We start from the raw sequence: 20,434 nt of genomic DNA, 5'->3' as shown, positions 1-20,434 counted from the left end.
ACTCAATACATCTATCTTAAGCAATTGTATTTTAGTCTTATCTTGTTGCTTGAATGCATGTATTTTCCACACAAAAAATATATTTATTAACATGACATAAGATACTACCTATGAATTAATTTCTATTTATTTCTGTCTTTATAATTTATTTTCATTTGTATTTTGCCCAGGGTCTATATAATGCTCATAATTATCCAAAGCTCCTTGCATTTATTCTTTACAGTGTGCCACATTCACTTTTTACCAGTCATCTGAAATCTCCTGTGTGCACCAACAATATATATTTCAGAATGAAGATGAACGGCTCCAACAGTATTTCCACAATTTTTTTTTCGTCATACTCTTTGGGAGCATTGAAGCCTGAAGATTTAAATGTGCTTTGTTTTCACTGATGAACATTCTCTCATACATACAGTGAGAGTGAAAAAAAATATATCGCTTCATTATGATAACAGAAAGAAATCCAGCTTTTCAAAGTAGCTTAGTAAAAACTGTGTTTTGTTATCCAAAAACTAGTCCCTACATGAATTCATATCAAAGACAAAAGAAATCATTGTATTTTGCTCTTGTTGGCTATTCAGAGAGTATACAGTTGTGACAGAGAGAGGTGAGCTGGGTTTTAGATGAAGCATCAATAACAAAACTTTTACCCAAGTCAAAATATTGGATGTTCAATCTTAGGAGTGGCTAAGCCCTAATAAGGTTACTCTTTAGGCCATTTCCATATTCTATCCAGTTCACTCTCTAAGAGACCAATGTAAGATTGAAAACCTCATTTAACTTTTCAGTAAATATAAAAAGAAAAAATGGTCAAGAAATACCACACATGATGTCAGTGGAATACACTAGCTTTCCCAAATGCATGACAGTTTTTAAAGAAGAGTCTAATTCTCAGTGTTAAAGTGTGACCTAGTAAAAATATAACGATAGAGCTCCTTGCTTTGCTCTGCATCAAAGCTATCCAGATCAGTCCTCCTGAGATTTGCTGAAGATTGCACTCCAGGCTCGGAAACCCAACTCAGAATGTGCAAATGGCCTAAAGGGTAATCTTATTGGCTTAGCCCCACCTAAGATTGAACATCCAATATTTTAATTTGGTTAAATGTTTTGTTACTGATGCACATTCTTCACAGACCTGCTCTGGGTATAAAAGATGCAAGCAAATTATAACTGTGACATTATTTACTCTAATCGTTATGTTTAAAATAGTGACAACTACAAAATTTGATAAGAGTTTTTCCATCACCTCATCACACACTTTCTATGGCATGGTTGTGTATAAAATCAGATGGCCTAGCTTGAAACACAGCCTCCTTACATTTCCAGAATGATCTGAGGATACCAGTAGAAAACCACAAATTCCTGAACTCTTATTTCCTGCCTGTGGCCACATGGCTTGAAATATATATTGGACTTACCTGACATCCAGGATTTTGTTATGGCTTGGAGCTCCCACTAAATGGAAGGAAAATTTCCAAAGCTGATTGAAAATGGTGAGCATCATGTCTTTCCTTGAACTTCTTGAGAAATGAGGACTTCTCATGGGAATCCTGGCACCATTTCACCAGGAAAGCCAGCTGTCTTCGAAAGCAGACCTGTCAGAAAGCTGCCTCAATAACTTCAGGCTATCCTGCACTACCAGAGACCTGGGCTGAGTCATTTTGCCAAAGAGCTAAGTAACCACTTTCTTAGAGCTTTGAAACCTGTGGCTCCCAGACACTCTTACCTTGCTGTCATGGATGTGATGAGAAACAGGCTTCTCAGATGGCAACTCTCCTTCTAATCTAGTAGTTGCTTCAGGCCGTGTAATTTTTTCAGCTGTGTCTATCACACAGGGGAGGGTGCAATTTTTTGCCATGGTGTGCATCTTTCCCTGGTGTGTGAGTCACAGTGAGATAAGGTGAAGCGTCTGAAAGACATGCCCACTGACTTGATGACTCAAGCCCTGCGGATTTTCTAAGGCATCAATTTCCTCCCGAGAGATTTAAAATAAAAATCCTTCCATTTTACCTTTCAGTGATGGATATTGTGTTATTGTAAAGCCAGCAGCAACTACTTCAGTACATACTACATGCTGTGGTTAAATCAGTCAATATAAATCTACTTGGATACGTTTATCATCCTTTCTTCTTTAGTCTTCTCTGGAACAGTTTGTGCAAAAGCACCTATCATTCCAAGACATCATTCAGACAGCATCAAGCATCATGAAAACCTAAACCATGCAGGCAGGGTGGCTACATAAATGTACTGGAATGTATTAGCCCAAGCCCTTTGTCCAGAGTTCCAACTAAGTAACTGGTGTGTCATGGACTGCATGAATGGGTATCATCTTTTATTCTGTGGACTTTGCACTTGGTAGATTCAGGCATACCCACAGGTAAAGATATAGTATCATTTTTTAATAGGTGGAGCGTAGGCACCTGATGTACTCTAATCTTGTGTTTGTTTATGCTTATTTATTAGCTAAAGTTCTCAAGTAACAATGGTGTTAAGGTGGCGTGGCTGTGCCATGAAATGAGTGTCTATGCACGCTGGCCATTTACAACATGGTATCCTTTTTACTCCAAATCTAGATTTTGTACTACAGACATAGCTTTTGTTTCTTATCACCTCAGAGGGGTTGTGTCCCACCATGAAGAAGATCTCCCAGGGTAGGGCATCTTCAGGTTGTTCATCCCTTCTTTTCAGTTCTAAACATTATATTCCCTCTTCAGAATTTTGTAATCAACAAGACATTCTGGATTCATTCCCATTCCAATAAACCTATTTCTCCTCCAGAAATTCCAGACCTAAAACATTGCAGGGAAAAAAAATACTGTAGTGAAAAACTTATATATATTAAAAAACTGTTTCCTTTTCTGGTATCTTTGTCATAAGAAAACAAGTTAATCTGTTGAAACCTTTTCCTACATCAATATGAGTTCATATTTCCAGCACATATCAAGACTTCCATTCCTTCTTACTGAGATGATGGGGAGAACCATTCTGGTGTCAAAGGCTGCAGTGTAGGAGGGGAGCTGATTGGGTGTCAGCAGGCAGTTCAGGCTGCCACCTTGAAAGCAAATTTTCCTTGAGAATCAGGAATGACTTACAGAGTGTGGCAAAACTCATAGGACAAACTATCTCTAAAGGGAATGCTGCCAGGAAAGCTATTTAATTCTCATTTGTGTTTCTGACTGTCTCAAGAAATAGCACAGAAAAGCTACGTCTTTATTTTGAGTGTCCTTCTTTCTGAGGGCTCTTATTAGATTACTTCTACACATTTTATTCTTTTTAGATAAATATCTATGGTGTAAAATTTTCCCATGTTATGAGTGATGAACACACACAAGAACTTGGATATTTGGTAGTGATTCTATATGTTTGGTGATGACGTGGTTTTTTTTGCAGAGCTGGAATATAGAAATGCATTGTGTCATCCAGGCTGCATCCATTGCTCTTTCTTCCTAAACCCCTATGAGAACTCCCAACACATATTTGTCAGCAAAGCTGTCAGTGTCTTTGAAGATGACAGGTAACAAGGATTTCTTTTATAAGGTGATTAACCTACATTTCAACCCTATTAAACAAGTGAAGAGAAACTGTTGCTTTCCTCCTAAACATTCTTAATTTATTTTTCGTTAGTAACAACAACGCTATCACTTGTTCCCCCAAGTCATGTTATATTGACCAAAAGGAAGGAATGTGATGTTCATTTTCCTCAAGGGCATCTCTCAGACATGTAAGCTGACTTCCTTATTGATTGGTTCTTGTCAATATGCAATCGGAAGTGTAGGGATTATTTCTGTTTTAATCTGTAACAGATCATTAGATCATTTTCCCAGGGTACTCTAATTGATGTAGGGAAATAGGGATTTAGTTGTAAGGTATTTATCTTCTTATTTAAACATGAATTTTACTGCTGTGGAGGGAGCAGGAGTGGCACTAAGTAAAATAAATGTGAATTAAATGGACTTTAGGGGAAAGGCATTTTTGTTTTCTTAAATTCCCAGTGTAGCAAACAGAATGGTTGAGTGTTTCATCATAAATAAGGTGTGTCTCCAAAAACTTTTGACAGATGATGGGAGAGAGAAAGCTTGGGCTCTTCAGGAGGTTTTGAGAAAACAAGGTCAGTACTTTTCAAAGAAAGTTTTTTTTTTTGTTTTTTTTTTTTTTTTTTTGTTTTTTTTTTTTGTTTTTTTTTGTTTTTTTTTTTTTAAGTCTTTCAGGCAGTCTCAGGGATAAAAAATGAGTAATTTAACAGCGAGATAAAAGAAATCCTTCCCAAGCTGTTAAATGTTTAATACCTAACCAGGAGCCTCAAAATTCTCTTCTCCACACTAAATAATGTTATCTTATTAAGAACCTGTTCATTAGTGTGACACTAAATGCAAGTTTGTACAGGTCTCTTACACTTCAAGTTCTATCAGTGCACTAGCTTCAAGTTTTCACAACATCCGTGTTACAAAACAATTCCAGTAACACTTCTAGAGCTATGTCTTGAAAACAAAAGGATTATGAATGAGTATCAAGAGCCTGTCTTCCTATTTGAACAAAATACACAGCAGTGGTAGGTGATATGTCTTGAAAACAAAAGGATTATGAATGATTATCAAGAGCCTGTCTTCCTATTTGAACAAAATACACAGCAGTGGTACGTGATAAGGCAAACTAATCTGTATCAAGACCCACTTGGTAGTAGCAGAAATACAGGCATTTTGTAATAAGGACTCTTCTTAATTGAAACACAAGAAACCCACCTGAAATAGATATGAAAAAAGCTGTATTATGCTACATTATGCTATTACTTATTCTTTCTCATCTTTAACCTGTTAAATGTGGCTAGCTATTGATTTTATAGTTTTTAGTGAAAAGTCTTACTTTTGGACAGTGAGAGAGCATTTATATCAAGCAATGACTTTATCTCTGGTCCAGCTGACAAAAAACAGTAGATCAAAAGAGCATCTTATTGATGGCCAAGAACCCCATTACACAATGAAGACATCCAAACTATCATTGACGTCAAGTCCTTAGGGAGTGACCAGCACCAATTAACAAAGGCATTTGTACAACACCTTTAGGTAGTCTATCCTCCTGTGAGTGTTTTAACATTTTTATAGAAAACTATTCTGTAGCCTTGTATAAAACAACAATGAGAGAGAATAATAAAAAAAAAAAAATCCTGCAGCTTACTCTTTTCCTTTCAGGGAAGGGAGGGAAACCTGGTAGTGGCCTAAACAGTTTTGCAGATTAGGTGAGGGGGTGGAGGTATGAAGTAGCTGCACAGACTATTTCATCAGCCTTGCTGTCCTGATTTCAGTGCAGTGCACAGGAGATCACAGCAGGGTGTCCTATGATGCTCTTTGCAGAGACTGAAGCTGCAGTGTTGAAGATTTTGAAGGCTGAAATGTCAAATACTTTTCCTTAAGTACCTTGAGACACAACCTTCAATCTTCAAAAGGAAAGCAGAGGAGATTTATTTTCCAGCCAATTGTATAGCTCCCCTCTCATTGCTAAATTTAACTCCAAGCTAACACAGAGCACCAGAAGCACATGCTTCCAAGTCCTGTAAAACATCCCACTGACAACACAAGGACTCATCTATTCAGGGGCACAACTCTCTTCAAACACCTAAGGGCAAAACAGCATTCTCTTCAGATTTTCCAACACACAGAAAATAGTTAAGGGGCTTAGGCTTTCCATAGATGAAGTACATCACCCTCTAAGTTTACGGTTATGTACCTGGGTTCCTTCTTGTTTATGCACAGCTGGAGGTAAGATAGGTAATTTTTTCAAGATAATTTTAATTGCTTTAAAGCAGGGAACAGATCCCATGTATCTTCCAGCAGTAACTAAACTCACAATGTATGAAACCTCTTTGAAACACTGGTTTCTCATTACACAGACAAGTGGTGCTCTGTACTGTTGAGTTACACTGCTTCTTGCATACTGCTGTGCATTGAATTTATCATTGTAGTCAGAAAAGTCTTAGTCCAAAACCCTGTTTTTCCTTAAAAAACCCAGCTCTTCATTCATAGTCCCAATAGCTGTTGTAACAACTGTGAAAATATGAACAAAACAGTGCAAAAATCTGCTGGTGTAGTTAAATACCTCTTGTAACAATAGCACCAAGGGGAATGAAATACTGCATATTTCTTAAGAGAGTGTTAATTCTTAACTCTTAGACACAAGTCTGAGGGAGGGACATAAAGTAGAGTGAAAAAAATAAATGTACACCAAAATAAAAGCATACAAAAAACGAAGTGTCTTACAAGCCATACTAGTCATTGCTGCTATTCAAAGCAAGTGGTAACTGGAAGCTCCCTTTCTATTGACAGCTACTGTTCTAAATTTGTAAGCAGATGCTGGCCATTCAGGTCCCTCTCTTCTAATGGATAAATCAAATAATTCAGAAAAAGGATTTTCATATCTTCTTTTTCTGGTTTTTGGGAGTTTGTCTGGACTGCAGGATCCCCCAGGAATGCATTCACTTTCTGCTAAAAGGCTAGCCACACACGTTTCAAGCAGCATTCAAATCCCAGACAAGTAATCCACAGATTGCAGACAGCCCTTTTCAAGAGCAAAGGACATGCAAAATGGAAGCTATTTTGTTCTGCTTTATTGAAACCAGAGACAGCCCCAATTCAGAGGCATGTAAAACATTTATTAACATTAATCATTGTAGGTTAAATAAAACACAAAAACTACATTTTAGGGGGAAAATATTATTAGGTATTATACAATTAATATGTAAAACAGAAGGGAAAGTATTAACAGATTGCAGCATCCCATACATGAAGCGAGTGGGTCCAGCCCAATCAAAGCCCTTATATAAACAAAACAGAGGAAGAGTACCTAGTAGGTGATTTTAAACTGGAAATTTATCACTGACGCTGGTTTAAATAATTAAGGGTAGGTTAGTAAAATATATCATTGTAGTGAAACAATCTGATGACAGCCAGAATGCTCACACATGTAACCTATCTAGTCATGCTTATTCCCATGTGCCATGAAGGATTAGTGAAGACATGGGATGACAAGTAAGTTTTTTTAGGTATTGATACAGACTCATATTACATTGCAGCACTTTAGATAGACATGCTGTACTGTGAGCAAAAACAGTAAGCTTTTTGAGTGTCACTTTATTATTTCTAAGTTCCGATTCCTGAATAATAATGGCCATTTTTAGATTTCTCAGTCTGCAAGACAAACATTTTCTAGAATATGCCATTTCCATGCACAAGAATGGCAAGTCAAAAATTGTACCTATGCACATTTACTTGCTACCTTTGATCCACAACTTTAAGTTCATAAAGGTGAAATGATCATTAACAGAAAATTGTACTTACAGAATAAAATGTGTAGTATATGAGAATCAGACATAGTGAGAAAACACTACATGTCAACAGAACAACATAAAACTGTACTTTATATACACACATATATGCAGAGCATATACAAAAACTAGTTCCTTCATAATTTTTTTTTAACTTGTTCATGACAAGCCAGAAAAGCAAGTCACCCTCAGCTGGACAGTCACAGTCCTGAGTCACAGTGCAAACAAGCTCCACCAAATATCCTTGGCACTACGGCCTGTGCCTCAGTCCTGCTGCCAGCTCTCTTGTGAAAATCAGTCTTGGACAAATCCAACACCAGCTGGCTAACCAAGAACTGCAACATTGATATTATTATTATTATTATTATTAGAGAAGATCAGTTACACAAGTCAGGTGCTCCAGTACAGTAATTTAGCTTTTCACCAGCCATTAACTACCAAGAGGAATTCCAGCTGCTGCCAGAACTTTCAGCTCTGAGATTGGGGGTTTTTCTGTCATTTTTCTGGCTGTTTATGAAGGATGGTGGTACTTTCCAAGAAACACAGGCAACCAACTGAAGCAAAAATCGTTAATTTTACATTTTAAAATCACTATTTTTTAACAAAAAATTGCCCCATTTGAGGAGGCTGCGCCTTGGCTTTGACAAACAGCAGAGAGGCAACAATATCGTCAAAGGTGAGCCCTGTATTCAGAGAAAATGCAAGATGCTCTGCAGAGCACATTGGCCTGTTATTTTTCTTCTGGCTTCGGACTTCCCTACTGAAGCTTCCAGTAACCCAAATCTCAAGAATTTATACAATCAGATTCCTTATTAATTTCAATCTTTTTCTTGACTAAAATCAGAATAAAGTGATTTAGATTTGCCCCACCAAAAGCAAAACCTATTTAGTCACCATTCACATTTTAAAATCTGTCAGAGATACATTGTAAAAACTTCCAATTTAAAACTACTTCAACATATAACTCATAAACCTGTTCTGATTCACATACTGCTCAAAGCCAGCTGTGAGAGCTGGTTGTTCAGGACAACATCCCATAAAGATCAGCATCAATTGCCTGTTCTAACATAAATTAGAGTATACAAGGTACTCACCAAATTGTCTTACATAGCTTTCAGACATCTCAATTAGGATTTAATAAGTTTTGAGATGCCATGGTAAAAAAAAAAAAAACATATGCAACAATGATATATAAAAGCTTAAAAATCAATTATGGATAATTGCTATACCTTGAACTAAAGTTTATGACACCTCTAAAAACTTAAGTTCAATCTCATTTTCTGGGTAACTGGTCTAGCCTCTTACTGGATTTTACATAGGAGGAATAAGATCTCTTCCAGCACTGGGTCACAGACCCCATAAAATGTATGAACCTGTGATGTTGGTAAGTCTGGTATTTCCTTAGCACTGAAGGCCACGTTAAGCTTTTCCCTCCCCAGCCAAGAGAAAGAGCCAGGCATCCCTGGCAGACTTGCTTGTACTGGGATGGAATTAAATGTTCCCTAAAGGAGCCTGTCTCCCTCCCCAGCTATCAACAATGATGATTACTGAATTTTCACTTAAATAACCCTAGATTATCAGTAAAATAGTTGCTGCAATGAGTCAGAGACATGGATCATATATCAGCACAGCTGAAAACTGAAAGTTTAGCTAAAATATCCAAGGCCGTATTTTCTAGAATGAGTGTTTTCAGAAGAGGCCAAAATATAGGAGAAACTACTTATATGTGAAAAAACAATGCAGCGGAGGCTCTTAGATAAAATGCAGAGGGATATTTCCCACCTATGCTACTCCAGAGCCTCTGGAGACAAAATGTTCCTGTTGATTTTATCTGGCTCTGTTTCAAGCCCTAACAATTAGTGACATTTTATCTAAGCAATCTCACAACCAGCCAATAAGGTCTGCTTTTCTATGTATCAACAAGGAAACAACGCTCTAGGCTGCCTGCTCATGAATTATTGGGGAAAGTTATTTTTCCCTTTTGTTTGCTTTTCATAAGCCCTCCTGAAAATGTGCAGTGGCGATAATTTTCCTCATAAGAGATATAAATTAATGTTGTGGAATTCAGGCTGGGCTCTGGTTTTGAATACAGCATTTCTTACTCTAATTCCCACTTCCAATGAAATTGATGAAGAAGATAAATTTGGATTTTATCATCCCAGTCACACACATTCATGAAAGACAGAAGTTGAAAACACATACGGTTTTACATTATTTCTAGTTCACAACCCTCTGTAGGAATTCTTTCCTCCACTGCATTTCCAAGTGCATCACGCTTCAAAGATATCACATAGTGTGCCTTCCACACCACATCCCCACACAATTGAGAAGATGATTCCACAAATTCAGGGAATTACATCTGTAAGCAAACATTGACGTTGGTTTTTTTGGATTCCAGCCTCTAACCCCAAATAATATTATGCTCTCTTGTGCAGTTTTTGTACAGAAATATTGTTCTTTGAACTCAAAGAAGAACTCACAGCAGTGAGACCATGAGGAGTGGGGCACTGTGGCACCCTCTTTTAGAAACCAAGGAATACGCAACTTTGAACACAGACAGCTGTGGTCTGGAGCACAGATCTGGAGGAACCCTGGTAAGCAGTGCAGATCAAGCCTGTATTTATGCTCTTTTTACATTTTCAGCAATTATTGAAACCTACACCCTGCACAGGGGAGCATTCCAGTCTACACCGTGGCTGCATTTTCACTTCTTTCTGGAGCACACTGGAACTGTATGGGGTCCAGCAGTTTCCTTCGTGACTACTCCTTCTTCCATATACACAGCACTTCCTGACACAGATTTTGACTTCCAGTCCATAAAAACTGCATTCACTCATCCTTTGGATCCATTTTTTTCTTCAGTTAGCAAATTCAGTCCACTTCTTGCTGATGTTTACTGAAAGTAGGAGTTGAAGCTGCAGATTTAGAAAAACTGTGAAGCAGAGTCCAGCTAAAAAGATGGCAGAGAATCTGTAAGCCAAGATTCAGGTATTATGGGTTTTTTTTCACCCTTTTATTACAGAGAAAAGTCTAAAAACATGCAAAGTCCACTTTGCAAATGTAAGAAGATAAGTTTTTGCAGCAAACCTAAATTTTATATATAAACTGATCTTTTTATTAAAAAAAATCAAAACAACAGTCACTGGTTTAAACAGAGAATTGGAGTACTTTGACATTGTAATTTTGACAGGATATTAGAGAGGATTTTCCAACTGGGTTTTGCAAAATCCCTTTGAAGTAAAGCCTTCTGCTTCTGGTCCTTGCGTTATTGCTCATGGGAAGTATTGAAATTACTGCTTTCAAGATAAGGAGCCACGTCACTGAGATCACAAAGTCCTTTCTCAGTGAAAAAAAAAAGCAAATGGTGCTGTTTTTCAAGTAAATCTAAAAAAGATCAAGTTGGGTCAGCAGCACCGCCTACCCGTCTGTGAAGTCTGCCTTCCAAGTTTGATTGCTCCATTGTTACTGTTTTCATGAGGATCTAAGGGTGGAATTTGCTGACCTGAAACACATGAGGAGACAAGAATTCAATTTTCCTAACGTAAGAACAACACACCATGCAGGTAACAGTTAGAAGAATTTAGCTTGTATAAGAATTACATCTGTGAAACTTCACAAGAAAACAACCATACCTTGAATATTTTCCCTTGTATCCTCCTCACAAAAAAAGACTTTCACATTAAAAAAATATATGAAATATGACTATTGAGAAGACATGAAGTACACTGAAATTCTATTATATTATGAATTTTTTTAAAAATAGTTACATTACTGAGCTCCTTACAACTTGGAGAAAATTCTCTTCTTTCTCCTAGTTCCACCTAAATGTGAATGGTGCAAGTTTAAAGAGTCCATCCTAAATCTGCATGACATTTAGTCCTAGCACACTGGAGTTTTACAAAGCACTGTAACTAAACACATGGTGCCCGCAATTGACAAAGAAAAACAGATCTGTTCTTTCTATTGAATCCCTTCCTTTTTTAGGCATACCCACGTCTTTCCAGTTGACAGCTTCGATTACTTAACATCACCATCACCCCCTCCCCTGCAAACTCTCCTGATTTTTTAATCATCTTATGGAGTAATTATTTAGAGTGTTTTAAAAAACTTCAGCCATTACAGAAGAGCCAGAGATCTCTCCTGGGGCAGAAGGGCACTGCTCCAACTCACTCCCCTGTGGGTTCTTTCAGTACTGCTGCATCCCTTGTCTAACTGGCTTCCTATTAGTGGACAACATACAATGTGCTTAATAATAAGAATAATAAATGGAAAAAAAATTCTCCCAGGTCCAATCCATCCTGTGTCTCTCTCTAGTGTGCAGCTGATTTTTGCATTAAACCCTTGTGTAAGCTCTCCATCAGTACCTTGAGATTTTACAGTCATGGTAACATACTTTGCCTTCACTTTGTGGATTTCCTAATTTTTTTTTTCTGAAGCTGAATCCATTTTTATTAATTATTCCCAGGTTTAACATTACCCATGTTAAATAACATGAGTTAAAATATTTAACATTTGTTTCTTATATACCAGTTTCAGAGAACACAGAGTTCCTGTGAACAGCTCATCGTAATCCAGGTGGATTTTACAGTTTAGATTTCCCCATCCTTTGCTTCAGTTATTCACAGCTCTCTCTTACCAAATGTCCTATGAATTATGTAACTATGTTGAAGCCTGAGTCCTACAAATTATTTGGGGGAGTGGTTGTGGGTGGGCGAGTTAAAAGCATTCAGGTAAAATCCAATCCCAATGAAATCAAATGGCAAAATTTGATCTGTAAAACTTGTCCTTAAATTACCTTTAGCCAAGATTCAAATTTTCTCTTATTCAGTTAGCTCTGCACAGGTATGCTGTACAAGAAAAGTGTGACTTTTAAAGCAGATAATTTTGTGTATTTGTACAACTGAATGAGAAAGGGAAACATCCTCACATTACTAAGGTAAAGATACTGTATCTGGTCCAACAGAGTGAAAAATGTGTATCTTGAGGGCCAAAGCATGTATAAGCACTGACATTACAATGCTGAACTCTATTTGGGTCACTAAAATAGCAGCTTCACATCCTGCTTAACATTCTGTTCTCAAACTCCACATTTGTAAAATAAAATAAAAAGCAGAATAGGTGGTTATAGACCCAGCTGTTATATGCATTAGTTCTGTTGGCTTTGTTTGGAGACAAAGAATCCACTAATTCTTAAAACTCTAGAGAATATGAAGAACATGGTTATCTGTGACAGGCTTTCCAAGAAGACAATGCTGTCATTATAGAAACCTGCAGGGAACTTCTGCATACGGTACCTAACACTTCCAAAGGGCTTCCAACTCAGTCCCAGCAAAATAAAACTCTGTCAATCTGACCCAGAGAGAGCACAATGCAGCTAAAACACCTGGAATCTACAGACATGGCTTCCATAAATAATTTGCCATTAAGCAAATACCTCTAAACATTTGGTTCTTCTAATGATGACTTTGGAAGAGGAGAGCTTTAATGTGCAAACGAGCCTAACTTTCATTTTAGAACTCTGCATTAAACAAAGACATTATTTGTTTTTCATTCAGCCTTTCATATTTCCTATGAGTTCCAAGTCTTTTCTACAGTACTCCTGGTGTGTATGCCAGGAAGCAGACAAACTTATCTTTGGAGCATAAATCTTGCACGCTTCAAGGTCAGGGAGCTGTTTGTCCAGTTCAGACCAGGACACAATATATGTTGCTAAGAATCACCCAGATTTAAGTAATTTCTCAAAACAATAAAACCCACACAGATAACAACTATAAATAATAAAACCAAAAAATCTCTAGACCTATTTGCTGGTCAGTTAGTCTTGAACTTAAGTACTGTTTGTCAGGAACTAGCCATGTTTTCTGCTATTTTGATACCATGACCCCCTCCTTGAAATCAATGTAAGGAAATAAATGTTTAAATGGTCTAAACTTTTACTTTATTTGAGTTTGAGAATATTTTTTTCAGTAGGTGATTCTTCCCTCACTTTTTACTTCTCTTATTACCAGAATTATTAAACTATGAAGTTAAACCATTTTAATTTTAGTAACAAGACATCCCTGCTCAAGCAGCTTTTACCATGACAGGAATAACTATCTTGGAGCATAAAACTCAGTCTAACACTTGAGAACCAGCTCCATGGCAAATAATGCAGTGATTTTTCATCAGGCATCAGGGAAAGTGAACAAAAAAAAAAATCAGTCAGAAATTTGTCTGACTTATTGTCTTTCCCTAGGCCTCCCTGACAGTAGGGACTGTAACAGAAAAGGGCCTAAGCAGCAGCAGAACACTAAGGATGAGTAAAATGCTGATCCTGCATCTACACTTCCTGCTTCTAACCCAGCTCAATCACTATTGCCACCTAAAAGCACTGTGATCATCTCATCTTGTCATTCAGCTCCTGATAAATATGGCATCAATATTGCTGACACTAACTCAAATATAGCTGGCACTGAGTCAGGATCAACAGAGGTCACAAACTGAATTAATTTTGGAAAGTATATACTCATTTAAAATTTGCATCTCACTGGCATCCATAGTCTCTGTTCCAGAGTAATAAAAATATCCCAGTATTGAATACCATAAATTAAAAATGCTGTAGGTTATTTCTCTCATGCAGTTTATAGCAGAAAGAAGCAGCAGTGCTCTGACATCCAGCCCTGCAATTCTCATGCTGAAGAAATAAAAACATTAGGGCAATTTCTCTTCAAACTGAAGACTGCTTGGTGAAGATAGAGTCATCTTAAAAGCACCATCAGAGATTGAACTCCTAGAATAATAGAATGGCTTGGGTTGGAGGGGCCCTTAAGATCAGGGGAGGTTCTAAACCTCGTGCCATGGGCAGGGATGTCACTCACTAGATCAGAGTGCTAAGGGTCCCATTCAGCCTGGCCTTGAACACCTCCAGGGATGAGGCATCCACCCCCTCAGGACAACCTGTTCTCATCTCTTGCTTAACTTAAGATGACAAACTAGACCACAAACAGTCTTCGCCCTGTTTTGAAGAGCAGGACACAGCTTGCCAAATATCACCAGGAGTGTGTTTTAGGATTCCAGAAATAGTTATTCACAGAGAATGCATGCACGTTTATCTAAGAATTCTCCAGCTGAACTGGTAAAACAAGGAACTTGGGGATAAAATATTACTGAGATGGTACAAAAGTTCCATATGGTTTCTATTGCTGATATTCCTACAGAGTAAGTTGCTGACTGCAATTTAAAATTTGATTTTGCACTATTATTAAATGTAAGATTATATATTTTGATTTAATTTCACTAAGGTTCAGACCACGTTTCACAGATTTTGTGCAACTGTTTGTAACCATCCATGTCTGCACATTCCTGAAGAGGTCTTGGTGTCCTCCATTCTCTCATTTCCAGTGTGTAAAATAAGAAGTGCCACAAGAAACTGCTCAAATGCGGAGTTACAGAAATTGTCACAGTTCTGAAGTGAATCATCCAGATTAACAGATGAAAAGCATTAAAGCAATTGCATCTCCTCCTTTCTGGCATGTTTGAGTCGGGCTGAGGCAGTCCAGGATGAAGGTCAGAGTCTTCTCCAAAGCCTGGTAGAGTTCCAACTCCTGCTACTGAATCTGAGGTTTGTTAAGAGATTAATCAGCACTGTGGGCGTTGCTGTTCTAAGAGTGCCAGAGGCAAAGAGATTGGGAAATGGGAGGGTGGAACAAGAGATAAACAAAATGGGAATGAAGAAAAATGAAAAGTGGAGCAGAGAAGCAAGAGACACAACAGGGACTGGGTAACAGCTCAGTGAACAGAACTTGAAGAAAGACGGACAGGGATTGCTCTGCTGCAGCTGGAAGCAGGAGGCATCATCAAATTAATAAAAGCTGCTCTCTTTATTCCTTTTTTAATGTGATGCTTCAGTTGGAAGCTGTGACATTCACTAGCTCAGAAAAAAAATCAGGCTTGGAGCTGAGCTTTTTGTTCTTGTTTGGGTTTTTAAACATGAAACTAGTTTCATCATTGACCTGTAAAAGACTGCATGAAAGGAAAGGTTGGGATCAGCCCTAAATCTGAGCACAAGGCTCACTAAATAACCTGCAACCATTACCATGATGACAAAGGGACAAACACAACACTGCATCGAACAGATGACTCATTTACTGTGGAAACATATGTATTGTGATCAACCTGAGCTGGTACATCCAGATGATAAGTCCCAAGGACTCGCAGAATCACAGGACATGCTGAGGTGGAAGGGACTCACAAGAATTAGCAAGTCCAACTCCTAGCCCTACACAGCAACCTCAAGAGTCACACCATGTGCCTGACAGCACTGTCCAAATGCTTCTTGAATTCTGTCAGGCTAGTGCTTTGACCACCTCTCTGGGGAGCCTATTCCAATGCCCAAGCACTCTCTGGGTGAAGAACCTTATCCTAATATCCAACCTAAACCTCCCCAGACATAACTTCAGGTCATTCAAGAAGCAGAGTCCTGCTATCTAACAAAACAACAATTACACTAAGGATAAGAAGCAGAGTCCTGTGCAGTGGCTTTCTCTGCTTTTCTTTCCATCTTCCATAAAATCATGTACAACATCATTTTTAGAGGGCTGGAGGAAGGTGAAATCCATTTCACTCTGTCCCAGAGCAGCAGCCTGACACCTATCAGAGCTCAGGTGAGCTTTTCTAATGGCTCACCTGAGAAAGGGTTAACTTCTTCAAGCAGTGGTACAACAGCTACACAATGCCCAGAACCTCAAATTGCCAGCTGTATCACAGCAAGATGAGCCCTTGCAAACTTCATTAATAAAGAATAGCCACCTGTGAAGACACAGAGCGAAGCAAGCACATCTGATCCAACAATTTTGACAGTTTTCTGCACCTGTAGGACTTAAAACAGTCCCACTTCATATACCCCCAAATTCTTTCATGCTCTGAAATATATTTCAGTGGTATTTTAGAAGTTTCTCACAAGGATTATAAAGCTTGGCTCACTAATCTGTCTCTAGTTATGTCCCCTCCCCCCCATATTTATACTGATGTTAAGATTTCCCCAATTGACAGAGATGACTGTTTACTCATGTTGTAAGTTTTCATGCAAGGGAACACAATAAATTTTACAATAAAATCTATTGCATAAGTAAACACAGTTAAGTGGCAATTATTTTAATACTAACAGCACAGCTAATAGCATCTCCATGCAAGAAAATAAAGCCTTTGGTTTGGTTTGATCTAAAGCAAAAGCATAGATTGTTGACACAAGTTCTTGCTAGGGGAAGCAGCAATACAACTATGTACTGCTCATTTAATTAAAATCTCCAGAAAAAACGCAAACAAATATTTAAATCTTGCATGTATCAAAGTAAACAACAGTATTCCTAATTACTTAATTACTAAGAGATCCAACCTTGATTCAAGGTCCTGCTGTAATTAACTTTGGGCTATGTCACTTTATTTACTACTAGTTTAAGCTGAAATGCTCTTCTTGGAGAGGAATCCAGTACCTCACATGCTTAACTTTAGGAACAGTCCAAAGGTCATTAAGTTTTGCTCCATTCATTGAAGTCTGAAAGCAAGAAGAGAACTAATCCTGAAACACGGGGAACATAAACTGTAAAAAATATAATCTCAAATATAAGTTTGGACAATGTTCTTCCATCCTTTCATACCCTGTACAAAAATTCAATTATGAGTTTGGACTACCTTAAAAACTGGCATATGTGAAATTTCTTTGTAACCTTAATGTACTTTCTTTTCTTAAAATATCTTTCATAGACCTCTTCAAAGTACTTCACAGATATCTGCAAATCAGCAGATAAGAGGATGAAAACCAACACACTCATCACTCACAAAGCTTGAAGACTGTCCATCTGCAATTCCACCCATCCAAGCCCATCTGAGTCAGTGTAAACATTGAGTGTCTGCTGGAAAGGATTCCTTACCCATTCCACAGGTATTTTATACCTTCCTCTTTACTTTGTCCAGCATACAACTGGTTAAATGGTAAACTCTAGAGATCGAGTTTGATTTGGTTTTTTTAATCTCCCAGTATTTCTAGGAAACAACTATTTGGGTTACATTAAATATTCAATATATGAGCTGCTGGCAAGGCATCAGAAAATCAATAGCTTCATACATTTATAACTGAGCATTTACCACATGAAAGGTTGAATCCCAAGACAGAAACTGCTCTAATTAGGAAGCCTCATCTAGGAAGAATGTTCTTATCTGGATTTTAAACAGCAGCCTGTCTCTCCTTCTCATAGTATGAGCATCAGTAAGAGTGAGCATGCTAACCACTCTTTGCACAGTCTCCAAAGAGTGTTCTAATAATGTTCTTCCCACTTCCTTCTCACCCTCAACAGAGGATGCTGAAATGATTCTATCTTGCCCCCTTTGGTAGCACACTGATCTCCAACTTTTGTTGGATAGGGCCTTGAGCAACCTGATCTACTAGGTGGCATCCTTGCTTGTGGTGGGGGAGTTGAACTAGATGATCTTTAAGGTCCCTTTTAACCCAAACAATTCTACTGTCCTATGATTTGCCAGACTTCAAAGAAAATAACCCGTGGACATAATGTCTGTTTTGTTTAAGCCAAGTTTATTCCATGTTTCACTCAGCTAGATATTCTTCAGCAGCTTGCTTGTCCCACTGCCTGCTCCCCTCCAGAGCTGCTGATGCAGTTGGGTATTAACCGGGGAGCCACAGCCTCGGCTCTGCCGCACACCGAGGGCAGCTTTTACATAACCTGCTCTTTCAGATCTGGGGCACCTTCATGCTGAGGTAGCCAGCAACACACACAGGCTGGAGAGAAACAGCTGGGCGTGTACCAGATTTTAATAAGGTAACTAAGGCTTATTTGAGCTGGTAAATGAACAGGTGTCTGAGAATTGCAAGGGTATGATTGCCACTAAATGATAGTACACATAGGGTAGCTTGTTCAGTCTTTGAAAACCAGCCAGGCACAAGAAAAGGTCAGTGGGCTAAAGTCCCACAAACAAGAAGGGCAATACAGAACTGGTATGACTCCCTGCACAGGCACAACTTTATTGTACTGCTATTGTATAATACATTCCTGGCATTTTTGCTGCTGCCAGAAGACCAACAACAAGGAGCCACTGTGCCTATGAGTCTTTTAAGTCTGGGAATAAAAAGTTAATAACATTTGTTCCTATAGAAACTCAGCTATTAAAAAAAGAACTACTGGAACAAATTAAAGAAACACTGAACTTTTAAGCCCTTTTTATGTCAGAAACCTTTAAAGAAAGATATTGGGAAAAATTTAGCTCAAGTGAGGAATATATAACTATATTAAAAATACTAATTTCATGTTTACAGAGTCATAAATCAGTCATGTGATATTTCACAATCACAGCAAGCCTTCAGCCAGGCACTGCTAAACAAACCCAGGCTAAATGTAGTGGCTTACCACTTGAAATCCCTTGGGCACAACAGAACCCAGGAGCTGCAGACCCATGCATTACCCAGCTCAATGCAAACTCCTCAACTCAGAGAACACTGACTTTGCTGACTCTCATGTTCAGTCTGCCTCCTCACCCTTATTTGCCCAAGGACAGTGACTGCAGAGTATCTCTTCTGCCAAATTTGACCCATCTTCAAAAAAATCAGAAACTTTCACTGATTCTAGTCTTTCACATCTTGTATTTTCTTGAGACAAATTAAGGACGATAGATTTGTGCTGAGACTGGGCTATGAAGATATCCCTCTAAGCAGCCAAATCCTCAAACTGTGAGAGAAACTTATTTAAAAACATCTTTTAAGCACAGTGTAATATAATAACCTTAGACATTAAGCAATCTTTCTATTATCTCCATCATTTTTCCAACATTTATCTGGCTGTCAACAAAACATACCAGTTCCCCTTTTTTTCTTTATGCTACCATTGTGAGTACATTTTTTCCATCATACTACTTCACTCCATTCACAACATTGTCCCTGGAAAGAGACAATTGTTAGACATCTCAGGAAGGAAAAAAATTTATGTTAAAATGCCCCTGGGAAATGAAAAGCATAGGAGGTAAAGTTTTTAGCTAAAATAAAATGAAGTCTACCCTTTTTGCTTGGGCTATCAATTTCAAGGAGGATTTAATAGAGAAATTCTCCACACATGTTGGAATATCTTTCCAAATCTATACTATAAAATAGATAACACATACAGTCTACCTGTGAAGTCCAAGGTACACAGAAATTTCTGCTTCCTTGTTCAGAGGCCAGGGAACTGCACCATGCCCTTCATGAGAAACACAGGGAGAAGGGCAGGAGCTCTCAGGCAGCATGAAAATAAAACTAAAGCTGCAGAGTGACTTTTAGGGCATCACACTAACAAAATTAACCAACAGAGTAGGAGACATTGCCACAGGAGGATTTCATAAACTGAAAAGGCAGAAATGTTGCTATGCAACTTGGGCAGAGACAGGCTTTTTTGGAAATTGCATTAAGACTGATGTGGTGTAAAACATCAGAAAGTTACTTATCAATGATAAGTCCAGTCTATCCAGTCACAATCACATTAATTAATTCTATTGCTAATCAAGCATTTTTCACTTGGTTTCCACTATATATCTATAAACATACTATATCAACTCTCTCCATTCTCTCTGCTGAGTGCTTGATAAGGTCACAAGTAGATACACTGAGACCAAATATTTCTATATATAGAAGTAATTGCCTGCGGAATTAAGTGCACTTGCCTGGGTATCTAGTTCATACTAAACTTAATTTAGCTGATTTTCCTCGTCTGTTATATTAATTACTAGGGACAGTGCACACCGCCAGCTGCAGCAATGCCTATCAAAGTTGGAAACTAATTATCTAATTATGCGGCAAGAATGAGTTCCTCTGCAAGAACATCCACAACCATCTGACGCAGATAAACAAGTAAACTATCACAGGGAAGAACCAGTTCCTCCAGACACCCATGTGGCACACACCTCTTTTTTAAAAGGAGGCGAAAGAATGGTAGTGTATTCTAGGAATACTGGTTCTCATTAACCATTTCAAATACATCCCCATGTAAGCAAACAGTTCCACAGGCCCCATCGCAGGCAAAGTGTGCTAGACAGTATCGGCTGATTAAAAATATGTGAAATTAAAAAAAAAAAAAAAAACCCACAACAAAACAAAAACAAAAA

At 38.1% G+C, this 20,434-nt stretch overlaps 2 protein-coding genes across 3 annotated transcripts in view; one reads left to right on the top strand and one right to left on the bottom strand.

Annotated features, from left to right (window-relative positions):
- The window catches only part of PPP4R1 (protein phosphatase 4 regulatory subunit 1), a 283,628-nt gene that overhangs the window by 131,439 nt on the left and 131,755 nt on the right, over nt 1-20,434 (top strand). The gene's annotated exons all lie outside the window — the stretch shown is intronic.
- Nucleotides 6,582-20,434, bottom strand: part of RAB31 (RAB31, member RAS oncogene family) — a 62,456-nt gene continuing 48,603 nt past the window's right edge. Inside the window, exons 7-8 of the mRNA XM_068192399.1 lie at nt 10,077-10,817; nt 6,582-9,716 (exon numbers count right to left, since the gene is read on the bottom strand). Of these exons, the coding sequence (XP_068048500.1) occupies nt 10,720-10,817 (98 nt within the window). The 3' untranslated portion in view covers nt 6,582-9,716; nt 10,077-10,719. The remainder of the gene's footprint in view (nt 9,717-10,076; nt 10,818-20,434) is intronic.

The sequence above is a fragment of the Anomalospiza imberbis genome, chromosome 1, assembly GCF_031753505.1.
Source record: "Anomalospiza imberbis isolate Cuckoo-Finch-1a 21T00152 chromosome 1, ASM3175350v1, whole genome shotgun sequence".
Taxonomy (NCBI): Eukaryota; Metazoa; Chordata; class Aves; order Passeriformes; family Viduidae; genus Anomalospiza; species Anomalospiza imberbis.
Note: the sequence above shows the minus strand (reverse complement) of the source record. Positions and strands in the feature narration are given on the sequence as shown.